Below are 17,670 nucleotides of genomic sequence, written 5' to 3' on the forward strand. Positions count from 1 at the left end.
GATTCCTGCTTGGCTGGGACGAGCATGGAAGTGAGGTGAAGTGCAGGAGCACACGACGGCAGCGCTGGGCACGGACTCCTTCGTCACGGCGAAGCTGACTGCGTTTATTGGCAGACCACGGGCGAAGGGCTAGAGTGACGGAAACACGATTGCGTTCACAGTTAATTACGTGTGTTAAAAGCACAAAAAGGTCACGGCGGGGGGGTGGATTGGAGCTTCTGCTGACATCTGGCAGCATTTTGGGGAAGTCGAGTTTCTCCTGCGGTCCTCGTTGACTCAGGAGCGCTGATTTGCTTGGAGGAAGAGGTAAGGAGAACTGACTAATCGCTGAGCTGTGCACACTGCGGACTCATTCCGATCTCAGTCATTATATCTTGGTGATCACTCAGACAAAACTAAGTTTGATGGGGATTTTGGTGACTGGTCAGCACCCTTCCTTGGCTCGTTGTATTTGCATAGTATTTAGTTGTCCTCCCCTATACAATAAGCTCGTAAAAACCCTTGTGGTGGCATAACTCAGCTGACACAGCAGTGAAGGCATCACGCTATAATTCCTGGAGAGTTGGCACTCAAGGTCCCAGACACGCTAATGTCATTGCTCATGTCTTCAATGTTACTGCGGTCCCTGCAAACTAAATTAATCGAGGTCTGCTAGCATCTGCTACATGCACACCTCTGCTTTTCTGTGCAAACACGCACGAGTGCTATTACTATATTGCTTTTTTTTTTTCCAAGATAAGGCTTAAAGGATCAGTATTTAATTGCAGCAGTAAGTTCAAGATATGAGACACTGTGTTTGCACTGGAGCGATTTGTCACAAAACTTGGAGGGAAACAGCAGCAGTCAGATGATCCATCGCACACTCACCTCATTTAAATGCAATTCCATTTAGACAGACCATTTGGCACAAAAATTAGAAAGATGACTTAACAAAAAGCACGGAAGAATACTTCTGAACCCAGGTGTCAGAGATATTTGTGTGTGACGTTCACGGAGAAGCCATCCAAGAAAGCTGCTAGCCATTAATTGCTAGGTTGCAATTAAGGTGGCAGCCAATGTTTAAAGCCCCCCCAGCACCCCCACCCCTCCCGGCTCTCCCCTTTTCTGGCCGTATTTTAAATGCGACACAGAATGAAAAATAAAAATAGACCGATGTGCTCTCCCCCATACCGCAGTACAAGGTTTAACTACGCGTCTGGGCCAGGACAAGCGGATTTCTATGCAAACAACATACAGAATGCCTTGGTTTAATCAGTGGGTTACTTTGCACAGATAGGAAAACGAAACGAAGTTAACTGTGCAGTTTTAAAGTCACCATTCAGCCTTTCAGTGGAGACAGATGGCTTTTACTTACAGTGCTTCCTCTGGCATTCAGTGGAGGATTTGGCAATCCTCTCTGGGTCTGGTTCTCAGCAATTCTCTGACATGGGGGCAGTTAGTGTCTTCATTGCACATAATAGTGCCGTAGAAGCCAGAAAAAAATGGCTCTTTTCTAGCCAGTTTGCCCCTTCTCCTGCTGACAAGAAGTGACTTTCTTTCCTGGTCCAGCAGTCAACGCACGCTGAGCGTTGACCTCACGCTGGTCTCTGCCAGCGAGCACGGACGGCGGATGCATTAGCAGACAAATGCTGAGAGTCCACTAATGGTTGGGAAGAGTAGCAAATCCCCCACTCCTGGCCTTTTCTGGGAATAAGAGAGCCCCAGTTTAACTGGGACAAAGAAGAAGCAGCATTATCGCTGTGCCACCTGGGCTGCAGCATCCGCAACAGGGAGGGACACATGGCTCTAGGGGGTAAGCGGGAAATTACAGCCCTTCTTCCCATCACCCAGTAAACCTGGAAAACTAAACTAGATTCTGATCCAGTTTCAAATTGTTGTAACTTCACTTCCATAAGAGGGTTAATCCTGATTTACACAGGGGCAAGTCAGAACCAAATATCGAATATAATGGACCTGATTCTCTTCGTATTTACACCAGCATAACCTAATGATGATACACTTAATAATTTACAATCAAAAGTCAAATTACTCACTATTACTTATTACTCAGTGAGCAGTCATGGTGGCTTCTTTCCTTCCCTGGCAATAAATCCAGTATCTACTGACACTGACAAGCATTGATCAGGTCTAGAATGGAGTATTACGGGACAAATAAGCATGAGAGAGCGATGGTCACACTTGTCAGAGCCAAGGCACTCCAGCATCTACCTCTGAGTTGCCATTTGGGCTTCAGCTGCTTCTCAAGAGCCTTGCCAGCTCCATGGCAGGTCCTTTGGTCCTGCAGAGCCCGCCAACCTCGCTGCAGCTCCCCTGCTCCTCTCCCTGACCATCCTTTGGCGTCCTCCTCAGCACCTCACTCTATTTACATCCCGGAATCAAGGCATGGGGACCAAAACAGAGCTAAACCAAACAGAAGGAATCGCCTTCACAACAAGACTTGGATTCTGCTGTTGACAGAGAAGCGTCGAGTCCTGGGGTATTTGGAAGGTGCAGCATTCGGAGACATCTTGTGCATAATATATTGCTCTTTTCTTGGAACATGATCCTGCTCCCAGTTGCTCTTCTACCTGCTCCAAAGGCAGGACTTTAACACTGCAGGCAGCGAGGGCACCAGGAGATGCAAGCTACACACCTGAGACAATTACAGCTATAAAAGCTTAACATAAAGCTCAGGAGAGCAGAAAGCAGAATGTTGTCAATCATGAGCTTTTAATTCTCAAACTGGCTCCTGGAAAAGATAAGATGAAGCCAAACCAGTACAACCAACTTCAAAGCAAGCAGGAAGGCATTTACAGAATAGAAGGAATGCTGGAATAGAAGGCAGCTGCTGAGAGCACTAATGAATAAAACAGGTAGAGCTTCCTTACTGACTTGCTCCTTGTCCCTTCCAGGTTTTTGGAAGTCTCCTGTGATCGGTCCCGTCCCATAACCAGGTTACAGCATCCAGGTAATTCAGGAATGTCTGCTACAGAAATGTTTAAGAGACCAATACAGGAATGCTCGTAGAAGCTCTGTGGAATAGCCTTCTCCAATCAGTTATCCAAGCAAGAACAATACTGAATGACTCTTACAAAGAATGCACAAAGCACTTATTGTTGTACTAATCATCAACTTTCTAAGTAAAATTAACCAATTTGCTAATTAAGACTCATGACAATTCATCATTACAGTAACTATGCACTTCAGATGATTCATCACCCCGTAACCGGCTCCCGCCGCTCGGGGATGTGTGTAACGGCTGCCTCCGGCGTGCAGGAGGGAGCGCGGCTCCTTCCCTGCTCAGAGCAGTCCTGCTCATGAGTCACCTTGGCCTGGCTCGGGGCAGCTGCTGCTTTCCAAAGGGAATAAAAAAGGGGGAAAAAAAAAGGGGGGGAGGAGGGGCGGGAAGAAGGCAGTTTGAGACAGAAATAATCTTTTTTAAGTTGGGATGCGAAGAATAGTTGTTCTTTCTATTGTTATTTGACCTGGATGATCAGAAACCAAGCAGGTAAGTCTCACGAGTTCCAAGCGATGCATTTTAAATTAACAGCTGTCCAACTGATGACAGGGGTCAGAGTCTTCTGCTGAAGAAGGAAGGAAGAACACTACCTCACAGCAGAGAGAGGATGATGCCTCTGATGACTAAGAAGGAGAGACCCAGAGACTGGAAGACTCAAGGAGGGGGAAGCCCAGGGACTCGGTGCCTCCTGCTCACTGGATCGCGACTCTCTGGACCTCCCACTACCTGCACCTCCACTCACTGGGGCTCCCCATCACTGGACACCGCACTCACTGAGCCTCCACGAGCGGATGCCCAGCCTTGAGGAGGAGGCTGTGAGCCAGAGCCCTCCCGAGGCACAGCCATGCCTCCCCTCCCTTGGGCAGCATCCAGAAGACACTTCCTCTGCATCAAAGCAACCCCAAGAGCTTGAATCACCCACACAATGTGACTCTTGACTCCTCTGATGATCTCTCACCTTTCTAAACATCTTCCCTTCTTCTCCACCTCAAGATGGGTAAACAATCCTACACCCATTAACAGAAGAGGCACCAAACTCCATAACTTACCCAAAATCACATCGCTTCCTGCTGGTGCCCATGCCATTTGCAGGATGCCCCGATCCAAGGCAAGAAGCAACACCAATGTGAAGAGATGTGTATTTTATGTTCATCTCTGATGTAGCATCTTTCACTTAGACACCATCGTTTGACCTCTCCATCTCAGGTTCACAAAATGCAGACAAATCAGTCCCCAAGAGCTGCAGGACTAACCTGTCTCATCTCCAGGGGCTTCTGCAGTGCAATGAAGGATTAATTAGTTGAGAAAATTCATAGCACTACAGCTGCAACGCTACAGCCAGGGCCACACCGTGGAAACACCACGACCACCACAAAACTCTGGCTTCCCAACTTAAGCACAGCAACAGTGTCCACACGCTGGGGGAGCGCCCATCTCCTGTCTCCATGGGATGTCACTGCGAGGACAAAACAAATTCAGCGCAATCCCTGCACTGAATTCAGTGATTCCTGTGGGCAACGCAGCCCCACACTACCATGCAGGAGCCTGCGAGGGCTGGGCTTGCTGCTGCTGGTGGGAGCAGGGCCCTCCACCACAGCCCTCGGTACCCTGTCCCCTTGTGCTGGCAAAAGCAGCCGAGGCCACGGAGCTGTCTGCAACCACCCCAATCACCTGCCAGCCCTAAACGGGACATTTTAACCATCCTGAACTGGTTGGAGCTAGCTCCACCAGCCTCTGTAATTCAAGGTGCAACCTTGCAGAGAGTCTTCTCCTTGCTTTGCCACTCGACAAGGGTGTCTCCTGGGTGCTCAGGGATGAGTGGTGTGATGTAAATCAACCTGCTGGAGGCTGAATTTTTCTGGGACCGGGGGCATTTGGCACCTGTAACGTGCCGGGGCAAGGTGAGTCCCAGAAATACCACGAAACCAGCCCAGCAGGCTGTGCTGAGGAAAGGATGCTTGTCAGCCACGTACACTCTGCCCCACAGATAAAGGATACAAATCTAATCCTTCACACCTCTGAGACAGCAAGAAGAGCCTGGCAGCACCTCCCAAAGACCTGCTGCGTGCCTGGGCTGGGACATCTTCTTCCAAAGGGTTTTTTTCAGCTCAGCCAGCTGTTTGCAAGCAAATTTCACAGTGGAAAGCAAAGCCCTGTCTAGCAGAGCAACAGGTACATTCATCACAGCAGTCAGCACATCCACCAGCCCAGACAGGGACAAGGATGTGTCCCCAGCTGCGCCTTTGCAGAAACCCATCTATCCATCACCGCACAGCGACAAGAGAGAAGGAACAAGGCAGACAGCAACCGCTGGCATCGAGTCAAGCAGCGCCCAAGCCAAGCTGCGTCGGCAGCGCGAGACTCCCGCAGCATCAATCAGCGAGGCACAACACGAACTCCCTCCCGGGAACATGCTGCCTTGCACCCGGACTCTCCACGCATGAGTCTTTTGAAAAGGGAAAGGCCTTTAATCATCACTCATGGGGGGTTGAAACAGAGATACCAGGGGGAAAAATGTCTGCAAGGGGAGGACAGCAGTGATTGCAAGGAGTGGACAGCAGTGATTGCAAGGAGTGATGGCTTCCTCCCCCTGAGCCGCGTTAGCAGCACCGGCCCAGCTGAGATTAGGCCACTTCATTGCAATACCTTGAGTTTGAGGTTTATAATTTTGAAGTGGGGCTCCTCTCAAAGGACCAGATGTGCCTTATTGCACTTGATGAGGCAGGTGGGAGAAATTAAGGGCACGTTACACTCGCTGGCTACAAAGCACCAGCTAGAGGTGCTTTACCTTTGCAAGGTCTACGCCGCAGCTCTGACACCCCATTTATTTTCAGCCCTGTGGAGGGGTGGGGGCTCAGGGGAGCTCAGGAGTGGGTTGTGTTGTGTTTATAGGCTCCACTAAAGCACCCTGATTTCTCTCGGCTTCCCACAGGATGGAGCAAACCCCTGCGGACAGCCCTGCCGAGGGCAGGTGAAACGCTCAGAGGCTGTTTGATGGGGGTAAAAAACGGAGCCGGGAGGGAGCGCAGCTCTCTCCCGTTTAACACCAGCTGCGCTGCGCTCCGCTCCCCAACGAGCCGCAGCTGCCCCCGCTGCCGCCCCTCGGGCTTAAAGCCGGGGCCGGGGGGGTAGGAGAGGGGGTGTCGGGGGAGGGTGGCTGTGCCCATGGACGACGCCTCGCTGCTGGAGCGGTACCTGGAGCGCTGCGGCGGGCAGGTAGAAAAGGAGCGGGGGGGGGGGAAGGGGAAAAAACAGACTTGCGTTGGCCGGGAATCGAACCCGGGTCAACTGCTTGGAAGGCAGCTATGCTCACCACTATACCACCAACGCTGCGCTGAAAAGCCTTTTCCGCCCGCGCCCCACGTCTGTTGCCCCCGGAGGTGGGGGGGGGGAATGATGATGACGATGGATGTTCCCTGGGCCACCCTGGGAGAGGGGCTCTCTGCTGGGGGGAAGGTTGCTCTCAACTGCTGCGAGAGGATCGCTGCTTGCATTCAAACTCTTGCTGCAGGGTGCTGTTGCGTTGGCACTGCGGGGGGCGGATCTCTTTGTGCTGGTCGGCAAATATTTGCAAAAATTTCTTTTTTTTTTCCTGTTATTTAGAGTAGCCCCCCTGGTCTCAGGTGGTTGGTTGCAGAGACTACAGGGTGAGGGACTAGGAAAGGGCTGGACTCCCTAGCTGAGCATCACCTTCACCCAGGGAATGTAACTTCTTCACAGGCATCCTCTTGTGAACTACTTTTGCAGCTCGGAAAAATGGGCTGCTTAAATCCAGAGACCACCTAGTGGCAGCCAGTAAAGCCCTCTGAATATGGCCCTATAAAATATATAATGTGGTGAGGTATAACCAAGGGTTTTACAAATGCTACTGAGCTGCTTGCATTTCAGACTCGCTGGGATACTTGACAATAGCAGATGTGTGAGATATTATGGCAGAAAGGAAACAAAAACAAAAAAATCCAAGTCTATTGCTTAAAGCAGCTGGATTTGATTTACATGTACCTGAGTTGCAGGGATTCCTGCAGTGGAAGTGAAAATGGCCGTTTCCCCTCAAGCTGCCCCAAACTTAGTGATCTCAGGCAGGATCTATGTGTGAAATCTCCTTCCTGGAGCTGCTGGGAGATGTCCAAAGCTATGCAGTTGATGGGGCCTTCAGTGAAGTTAATTAACCTAGAGTCTATAGCAACAACCCTTGGCAGCTAGCCCAATCTAAACATGGTCTTGTGCCCCCTTTCACAGCCTCTGAGCAGCTGGCTAACAAGAAGGCAATCTTCCCCAGTGCTTAACCCTGTAAAGGCTTTTTTCCTGGACCAGTTATATGGAAACCTGATAAGAAACAAAGATTATTTTTTTTTCTGTTTCCACCTACTCTATGCAGTTTACTTTCTGTTACTTTTTTTTTTTTTTTTACTTGTTTTACAGCCGTGTAATACTTCCAGCCTCATTCACCACTCATTTCTCCATCAGCTTCTTTATTTAAGCTATGCCACAAACCAGGGGGTGAGGAGGTTGACTATTTATCACATTCTCTGATGCCCCATGGTATGATGTGTGAGTAGTCCTACAGGCTCGCAGTGATGAGGCTTTCCTTGTAACATCTTCTCTGCATCATGGTTCACATAAAACTTACCTAATTAGCTCCCATGCAGCTAAGCCTCAGTCCACTGGAGGTCTTGCAGAGACTGTGCCGTCCTTCCTCTGTTGCTAACTTTAAAAATACCTGTTTTAAGCAGATGTATTTTAGTTATTCCATAGTATATTGTTATTTGTAACTGTTAATGTATTTGTATCTCGCCTCTTAATTCTCAGATAGTGCTCTTGGATCCTGTTTTCCAAGGAGCCAAGAAGTTAAGGAGCACCTAGTCTTTCTCAGTAGGACTCTGCCCCAACTGATCTCATATAGGGCTCTGCCTCTAGAAGTCAGTTTTGGAAACAGTTTTGAGCTTAGGTGATCATGGTGCTTTCAAAGCTAGACCTGATCACATCTTTATTCATGCTAGGAAGGGTTCTCTGGGAGGATTTGTCACCGAGTAAAACTTTTCCAAGTGTCTATGGGCAAATACACTGCAAAGTAAGCGGGAGCAGGGATCTCCCCGCGCGCACAGTTGCGTTGCTACGTGAGCTGATTAGCGCAGAACATAGAGCAGCCCCAGCTCTGGGCTGCGAAGCATTGATCCGGAAACCACGCTCCCGCCGGAGCGCAGGCAGCTGCTGCCAGCTCGAGGGCCTGAGGCTTGTGCGCCGTTCTCCATTCTGATTTGTGCTTGGACTTTTCAAGTCCTTTTGGCTCTCCAGCCCAAAAATGCCTAAATGAACACAAAAACTCTTGCATGGATCATCTAGTCCGAGCTGTCACCTGCTGTGGGTGTTGGCAGAAACCACCTTCTTGGGAGAAGCATTCCGCTAACTAGAGATTTACGCCCTAATGGAGAAGGGAATAAATCCTCTCCTAAACTCCAGCCTCCTCGTGTTATGATGCCTTTGAAATAGCTTTTCATAATAAATAGCTGATAAAGAAGGACATTAGTATGCAAGAACTTGCTTGCAGCTATGTTGCATGCTTGATCTGGGAGTAGATGCTGGCTTTGCTGACTGTCTCTCACGTAAATTAGTCTGGTGACCTCCAGCAGCCGAAAAGAATAAACCGCTCGTGATTCTGTGAACTGCTGCCCTCTGTTGCACAAATCCAACACAACACTGACACTATCTCCTGGTAGTAGGGAGAAGAATTAGGAATACACTGAGTGGGAGTTAAAGCCAGCCAGAAAATGCCAGCTGTCTTCCTCGGGGGGAAAAAACTCCTGAGCGATTATGTTGGTTAAGTGTATAACTGAGACACGTGAAGGGCAAAGTGCCGACATTGTTCCTTCAGTCACAGCCGAAGGTATACAGTATTTCTCAGTTTGTAGTATTACAGGAGTATTCCAGGCTGCCTTTAAAGCGTGGTGGGAAAATGTGTATTTCCACTACAGAAGTTATCTGGATTTTTATATGCCGATAGACAAGCAAAGGACACGCTTTGAAATCTTAAGACTATTCTTTGCTATAATATGTACAGGGGAAAAAATTGTTGACGTCCACATTGAATAGAAGATTAATCTTAATTTAGTCCCACTGTTAAAGTAAATGTTTTAATACAAGATCCTTAACAATGCCTTTTCTTGATTCAAGGATGACCTCTCAACTAGTCCTCAGCTGTTTACTCCCATGAGCCCTTATGATCCAGACCTTCAGATTCAAACAACTGAAGATGTGTTGTTCGGTTCTCAATTTAACCAGCCCAAAGAGCTTCCTACAGACTTCTCCTCTGTGGATCTCAGCTTTCTTCCAGATATTAGCCAAGATAACAAGGAACAAAATCTAGCTGAAGATGGTAATGAAATGCAAAAAGAGCTTGATGGCTCAATATCAAGAAATGAGGACAGTGGTATCATCATGGATGAAAGCAGATTGTCATATCCAGATGCAACTCAACCATCCCCTGAAGCATCTGGTGCGTGTCCTCATCTGACACCTATGACCCCAGTGACACCTGCATCAGAAAGCTCTGGCATAGTTCCTCAGTTACAGTAAGTTTATGTATTAGATATGTAGCATATATAGTCATAGTTTTGCTTAAACTGCAAGGTACTGCTCTGACTTCTCACTTAGAGAATGTAGCAAGCACAGTTTGGTCTGAAATAAGCCCACCCAAAAAACTAGAGAGGCAGCTATTCCTCTTTGAGGAGAGGTGGAGCAAAGGAACTGCCATTATTAGAAGGCAACTGGATCCTGTGCAGATCGGCGCAACACGCAAATGGAAGTGGCACAGAACAGCACCCAGCTTAGCGAAACAGGGGAGAGTGGATTTGATAAACAAGCTGGGTGAGTGAGCATCCGAAATGCCTCTGGCTTGTTAAGGGGGAAAAGTCTCTTCAGGGAGCCAGGAGATGAAGTCTCTCAAAGGGAGAAGTGTTTGGTAGAAATTTTTTATATATAGTGTGCACTGCTAGTTACTTCAGGCTGCAGGGCGAAAAGACAAAAACATTTGAAAAGGAGGATTGCTTCCAGCACAGAGAATGTTAAGGATCACACCAGAGTGCAGGGGTTTAAAGATGTCGGTCTGCTATCCTGAGCACAGGAACAGTCTGAACTGAGCAAGGGAAAGGGGCATGAAAAGAAGTGAGAGAACTTCTGGCCTTGCTAAAAGATCCTGTTCTGTCTAGACCACAGCAACGATGGAGTCGTTTATACGACAATATAACATACCCTTACCTACTTTGAGTGCTGTAGTAACTCTGTAAACACGCAGTAGCGGTTCAATTCAAAGCTGTAAAAGACTTCAGTGATGTAGTTCTTGCAGGACTCACAAACTTTGTATTCGGGGACTAATAATTCCATACCTTGTTATATCTCCTCCTGCGAGAAACTGTAATTTTGGTACTGAATTACTTAAGTTTTGCCAAAAGCAGCTTGATGCTAGAGTGGGAAAGAGGTAGGCAGGAAATTAGTTGATGGCAGTTATTAATTGGACTGTGACTTCACCTTTAGCTAATAATGTTGGGGGTTGGCTCTGCAGTGGCTTGCTTTTGCAATCAGAAAATTCCTCTCTCATTCCTCAGGAATATAGTGTCGACTGTAAACTTGGCGTGTAAACTAGATCTGAAGAACATAGCTCTGCATGCCAGAAATGCAGAGTATAACCCAAAGGTACGTCTTAAGAACTCAAAGCTTCAGCTGCGCTCCCCTTTCTCGGTGCTGCTGGATTCTAATACACAAATTCATCGTGAGCTTTGTCCCTTTTCTAATAGCACTGTCTTGACCCACAGGGGAAAGTCATAAAATTCTGCAACTTGAGCCTGTTAAATTAAGAGAAATACAGGAGACCACAAGGATTTGGTTTTGTTTTGTTTTGTTTTTTCCTTTGAATAAAACCCTAGGAATGAGATGTTACCAAGCTGTTTAAGAAAGGAGACAAACTGTCCCACCTGGGGCCAGCTACCTCCAGGTGAAAGGGCTCAAGCAGCCCTCACTGGGGGGGGTGGGTTTAAAACTGGTGTCTGAACTAAACAGAATTACTGGAGTCAGACTGGTATTACATGATACTTCTAGCAAGCGGCCTAGATTGCAGAAACTTACTGGGAATAGATTGGGTTTCCGTAAATGACTCCAACAATGTGTAAGGGACAAGGCAGCGGTCCTGTGACTGTACTCTTAAGCCCCCTGGTCCTGGGGGGGGGTGGGGTGGAAAATAACTTCAAGGTGGTAAATAAACACTTATACAAAGCAAAAGCGTGCTGTGTTGAGCTTTGAAAGTGACAATTCTTGAAAGAATGAACAGTGGTATGGTACCAGCTAAATCCCTCAGCTGGACTGAGAGGTCTTCCTTTGAATTTGTAGAGGTTTGCTGCTGTGATCATGAGAATCAGGGAACCACGAACAACAGCTCTCATCTTCAGTTCAGGAAAAATGGTCTGTACAGGAGCAAAAAGGTAATTTTTTTTGTTTGTTTTTCCTTCCCTCTATAGGTCTGGGTCTTGTAGCTATACCTACATTCTGATGAAGAATGTCAGAAAACCTTGTTTAAAATATCCAGCAAAGGGCTGTCATAATTGGGAAAAAAAAATAATAAGCACTGGTTTTGAAGAATGTCTAGCTTTCTTCATGATGGCAGTTTAGTAATTACTGAAGTGCATGCTTCTGTCCCTGAATATAGAATATAGATTGGGCTGAGCAGAAAAGCTGCTAAAATGCCCAGGAATTGTTAAGGTGTTATTTGCATTTCTCACTGACTTTAAAGTGAGTTAGGATATAACTTGTGTCTGTCAAGTCTCTTCAGTGTCTGTGTTCACTAGTTAACACATCTGCCTCTAGAGAAAATGGGAACTGGAGAAAAGCAAAGATTATTTCTGCACTTTGAAGCTCTTTTCCTCAGGTTCAGCAGCTGCCTTGATTTTTTTTTTTATTTTTTTTAATGTCCCTAAACTGCCAATGAAATAATGCATAAACTTACAGCTTGAGACCTCTTCTCCAACCCCTACCACCCTCACAAACTAGCTAGGTGATTGTACTGGTGTCTGCAGTCTACCTCTTGGGTCAGCCCTGAGAAGCTGTTTTAAGGAACTGAGAAAGAAACCTCTGAAGAGAGGGGAAGCTCCTGGGTGATACAACGTGCTCCACTGTGCTCAAACAGACCACAGGAAAGTGAATGACAAAGTGTCTTTTTCCTTTTAGCTTACCAAAGTAGTTCTAGACATGGAGGTGTGCTATTTTAAGCAGTAGCGTATCTTTTCCTGGAGGACAGATTAGCATGGTGATGGCTCTAAACTGACTTCCAGCTTGAGAGCAGAAGAAAGCACAAATCAAAGCTGCTTTCCCCTTCTGCTCACCCTTCAGTGAAGAGCAATCGCGGCTTGCGGCTAGGAAGTACGCACGCGTGGTGCAGAAGCTTGGGTTCCCTGCCAAGTTCCTGGACTTCAAGATACAGAATATGGTTGGGAGCTGTGACGTGAGGTTCCCCATCCGGCTGGAAGGCTTGGTTCTCACTCACCAGCAGTTCAGCAGGTATGTGGAAGTTAAGAGTTACAACCCCATGCAACTTGAGGCAGCGACTTTGTAAGCTGCAAACAGACTCAAATTCTGAGGCCGTACAAGCCTGGGGAAAGCAGAGCAATAATTAATTGGATGCTGAATATCAAGCATGTCTTTTGGTGAGCAAAAGATGTGCTCGCTGGTCCAGCAAGCACGAAGTGGCTGTAGATGCCATGTGTTACAATAAAGATAGTAAGGTTTATGTTCTACAATAACTTCTGAGCAGGGCACAGGCCAAAATGATTCTCTGCTTAATTGGCAGGCTGATGTACAGCAGCTAGCAGTAAAGCTTCCAGTGCTTGAAACCATGACTGACACAATTCCACAGTGAAGGGCTCTTCTAAATTGCCCTCCTGTGTGCTGTTCATGGCTTTCTCCTCGCAAGGACACCATACACACCAGCTTTAGAAACCTTGCAACTGAGAGCGTAGTACACAAGCGTTCGGTCGCTTCTGGGGTAAACTGGATGTACGTTAGATCTGGTGAAGATGAAGGGCTGAAGAATGGCAAGAAGCTCCTGGGTTCTTTGCTCACTTGGTTAAGGTAGATATTATCTTTTGTAAAAGCTTTCTTTAACCGTGAATATTGTTGGCGCAACCTTCGGCATTGCTGCTGCGCACCAGAGATTTTCATTAATCTGAGCAGTGCTTTTGATCACAATTTTACTAGTCTCCTGTTATTGCCAAGTGCAATATCAAACCTTAGTGGGCATTTCTTTTCACTGCAGACCATGTCAATAGGAAACTAACCACCCTTGATGAACTACTTCAGGTTTAATTGGAGCAGCTCTTAAGCTACTTGAACCTCATCTATGCCTTTGCTCTATTGCAAACCTTTAATACTAAGCAGGTCTGGATGTCTATTAGCTACTAATTTAAACCCGTAGTTAAGCGATGGGCATGCTGTGCCTTCAAGATGGGCTTGTTCAGAACTAGTTATTGCCATCACTGAGGAAAAGATGAAGATTTTGGCACTGACAAAATGAAAATTCAGTTGTCTTTTATTGGCACTGCATTTAATATTTTGTATTTAATTTGGGGACTAAATATATATTAAAGATTCACTTGGCTGTCATCTTGTCTTAGTTGTACAAGATGTTTCCTGATAAGGACTCTTTGCAGACTAAGAAGGATTTGAGTGCTTCTGAAGATTACAATAACAGTTTCAATGTATGGAAAAATCACATCCAGAAGTGGCTCAGAAGTCTTTAAAAGTAAGCATGAAGAACTCTTACCAGCTCCAGCTGGGACTACCAGATTTCTCTTGATCATGTCTAAAACCTGATCTGCCTTTCTCTGGGTAGCTAGCTAAAATCTGTGGGTTTAATTACTCTATTGTTAGTATAATTAAAGAGCACTTTACACACACAACACTGAAACAGTATTTGTCTTTTACTAATCTTGCCTGCTTGCTTTGAAACAGCTATGAACCTGAACTATTTCCTGGCCTTATTTATAGGATGGTGAAACCGAGGATAGTGCTGCTTATCTTTGTGTCTGGAAAAGTTGTACTGACTGGTAAGTGGTCTCCCTCTGTATATCTGTAACAAAGTGCTACCGCATCTTCTGTGAAAGCATTCAAATTGAATATTAGCTCAATTAGGATCTTGCCACAGTAAAGCCACTTGGTGAATTTATTTTTTTTAATGCCTACTGCTGCTTGTCTGTGTTTTCTGCAGGTGACAGTATCAGTATTGTTGCACTAGAATCTCATATGGCTTCATATAGCGTCTCGGACTTCCACAACGTTAAACTTGAGTATTTTATTCAAAGCATAATGCCATGTGTCAATGTACAGAATCCCAACAGGATGCTGACATGCTAGTAACTACACTGTCACTTAAACATTAATATAACAATAAGCAATTTAAAATTGCTTGGACAGGAAGCAAACTTCTTAAAACACTTTACTGACAACATTTAGTAGGGATTATTAGAGGAAAGGGTGGAGATCTAAGAACTTGTTCCAGACTGTTTCACAAAACGCTCACAAGGCAAAAGCCTTGCTGAGTAAGTGTGCTCGGCAGATATCGGTACCTCAGATCCCATGTCAAAAAAGTCGAATTTCCTAACACATTCTTTTGTAAAAATCATGAAAATACTTTTATTCAGATGTACTGAAAGGTAAATGGTACCTGTTCCCAGAGGACCTGAATGCTGTATGTATATTTGCTTTGAGGTATGTGAAAGACAAAAGAGAAGCCTTTAGCCAGAGATTCTCACCATCATAAATCATGAATGAGCTCAGCTAACCAAAGCATGGGGCACTCAGTACAAAGCTTAAATGATTCCCCCTCCAATGTCCCCTGACCTCCTTCTTAGGTCCAGTAAAATCACACTGGCCAGTTCCATTCCACTGATACTTGTATTTTTGGGTACTCTTAATTGCAACATCCTCTAGAGCGTGCAGTAAGCCCAGAAGCATAAAGGTAAGTCCTTGCCTGTGAACGCTGGGCCCAACTGTGAGAATAAAACTGAATTTGCTGAGTTGCAAGTTGTTTTTATTTTTTCCTTATCAAGAAAGTGACTTTACTTTTGAAAGTAAAAGTTGTAGTAATGCAGATGAATTAGTCATGTCGAAGAGTGTTCTGAGGGAAAGGTTTACATATTCTTCCGGAGTGCCACTTAATCCAACTGCTAGTTTATTTAAACAGAGCTTTTTGTAGCTAATGTTTGTTGTGCTAACATGGTAGAGTAGTGTCACTGTCAAGGAGCGTTCCTGCCTACTGCAGTACAGTTAGTGTACAAGACTTGGTATTAAAGATTTGCCCGCAGTAAGGTGGAAAAGGCTGGCTTTGAAATTGCAGGTGCCCGAACAAAGCTTAAAAATAAAAAAAGGTCCTCAGAACTGGAGGATGGGAGTTCTCAAACTGTGGATCAACTTCCAGTATTGAAATAAATGCCCTTCATTTCTTGTTGCTATCTTTCTTCTTTATCAACAAACACAGCCATTACTGTTAAGCAGATAACACCATGGTTGTTCTCAGTTGCTCTTTTTTTTTTTTTTTTTCTCTTTCAAAGCCAATGTTTCGCACCTGTCAAGAGTAGCCAACTCTTGTTTTGGTTCCACAGATTAAACAAAACTAGTCTTGTCTTAAAGCAAACCAAGCTAGAAATTGTTCTCTGTTGAGGTGGCAGAAGTATGATGGAAATTCTGGCTTAAACTAATAGTAAGCTCCTTTTAAACTCCTGTGTTGCTTTGTGGTTTGTAACCTTATCATTAGGTTTGAGTTGCATTCAGTTATTCTCAACACTCTGTTAATTCTTAACCTGTTTTTTTGTTTTTTTTTTTCCTAAATGTCTTTCTAGGAGCAAAAGAGCGTTCCGAAATCTATGAGGCATTTGAGAACATCTACCCTATTCTAAAAGGTTTCAAGAAAGCATCATAACATGGCCCATAAAGCAACTAAGAATAATACATGGGTTTGTGTTTCTATCCACGGAACACAAGCAAGGGTATTCCTGGACCCAATTGCACCATTGTGGATTATTAAGCAAATGATACTATTCTGAATGCTATAAAAGCTGATGCCTTTCTATAGTTTGTGAAATGTGTTGGGTTTTTTTTTTGCTTTCACATTAGCTGTCTGTAATCCACTTGTTCTGACAAGCTGAAAAAATTGCCAAATTAATATTAATTTTAATAGAATGCATATTAAGGTGGCACTTAAGTATTTTGTAATAGAAACCACGTGTCTCTTTTCCCCTGTTGAAAAGGTGAATCAACACCGCACTTCAAATTAGCTTTATCAAAATCCTCCGCTTTAAGTGCACTGAAACCTAGCTCTTGCAATGTTGCGTTTTCATGTTTAAACTCAAAATATATTTTTGTCTACAACATAGCTTACAAAATCCAGCATGACTTGATTTCAGTGTTTTGAAGACAGTGATTGCAGAGGACATCTGTTGAATTCCTCTGATCCTACTGGTTGGATAAACGCTTGTGTGTTATGTTGTCGGTACTCCTTTTATAGAAAAGATATTCATTCACAGCTCCCTGACAGTGCTGGGACATACCTAGAAAATCTGTGGGTGGAGGGGTAACTAAGCAAATTATCTAATTTGTCACGACACAAATTGGATTTTAACCAAATGGTACCCACTTGTATTGCTCAAGTTCCCTCAGATGATGGGAGTTTGTTGCTTGGCCCAGACAAAAACATGTTGGTTAGGAACTGCCTTTAAAATGGACTTGAGGAAAATACAAGGAGTCTTGGATGCTCAAGGTTTAATTATCTGTGTTATTTAAGCAGAGTTCAGCCAATGGCACTATGTAAAATTTGGTAATTTTGCAGCTAAAACAATGGGGTTCTTGTATTTTATCGCCAAGTGAACTCAAGGCTTCCTTTGCAAAAGGTGTCATGCTCAGACTGGTGATGTGAATAGGAACAGTGTGAAGACTATATACCCTCACTGTTCTGGTACCTTCTATGATTCCCTGGAAGCAAGTGGGTTTTTTACTGGAACAGGGCTTTGGTGCTGCTGGTGTTTGTCTTGGGTCCTCCCCTTGTTTCCTGCTGAAGATGGGACAGATCTGTCAGGAAACTCCCTGAGCCACTAGAGGTTGCTGTTAGATGACTTAAGTCAAAAGACCTAGCTGCCCAAAAGCTACGGCTGTCCTTCTTGATGGAAATACACAATATGGGCAATGGTGTAATACAGGACAGGTCATCATAGTCTTCCTGGGCTTAGTTTTGTTGTCGCAAGTTTATTTCTGATTCGGTGAGGATGTGATTTCAACTTCTGTGTCTGTAATATGTCTCACAAGTGCTTTTACAACTGTCTGCTCCTCTGGAAAAAAAAAGTTTGAAAAACTTCATGCACTTCCTTATGATAAACTGGTCTTAACTATGTTATCAGTTTCTTTGTCGCAGTCAAACTGTGGATTTCCACACTCAAATCTCTTCTAAACAGAGGCTTACTTTTCTGTTTGTTTTCTAACACTGTAGACTTTCCACAGCTATGGGCTGGACGTTTATTTGCACTGTAGCTGTAAAAGCTGATAAGCTTTGAGCTACAAAAATCTCTCACAAGTGAAAAACAACCTGTTCTTATTGGGATGCTGGAAAAAGTTTATCTAAAATGAGCCCTCTTCAAGAAATT

General features: G+C 45.1%; 1 protein-coding gene across 1 annotated transcript; it reads left to right on the forward strand.

Moving 5' to 3' along the window:
- Positions 1 to 6,163: 6,163 nt before the first annotated feature.
- Positions 6,164 to 15,956, forward strand: TBPL2 (TATA-box binding protein like 2; the record flags this gene model as incomplete). Its single annotated transcript, XM_082484948.1, has 7 exons — positions 6,164 to 6,214; positions 9,164 to 9,567; positions 10,600 to 10,687; positions 11,378 to 11,469; positions 12,374 to 12,541; positions 13,991 to 14,085; positions 15,877 to 15,956. 7 exons carry the CDS (start codon positions 6,164 to 6,166, stop codon positions 15,954 to 15,956), a joined length of 978 nt encoding a protein of 325 aa, XP_082341074.1.
- Positions 15,957 to 17,670: the final 1,714 nt, after the last annotated feature.

The sequence above is a fragment of the Vanellus vanellus genome (assembly GCF_965231255.1).
Source record: "Vanellus vanellus genome assembly, chromosome: 6".
Taxonomy (NCBI): domain Eukaryota; kingdom Metazoa; phylum Chordata; class Aves; order Charadriiformes; family Charadriidae; genus Vanellus; species Vanellus vanellus.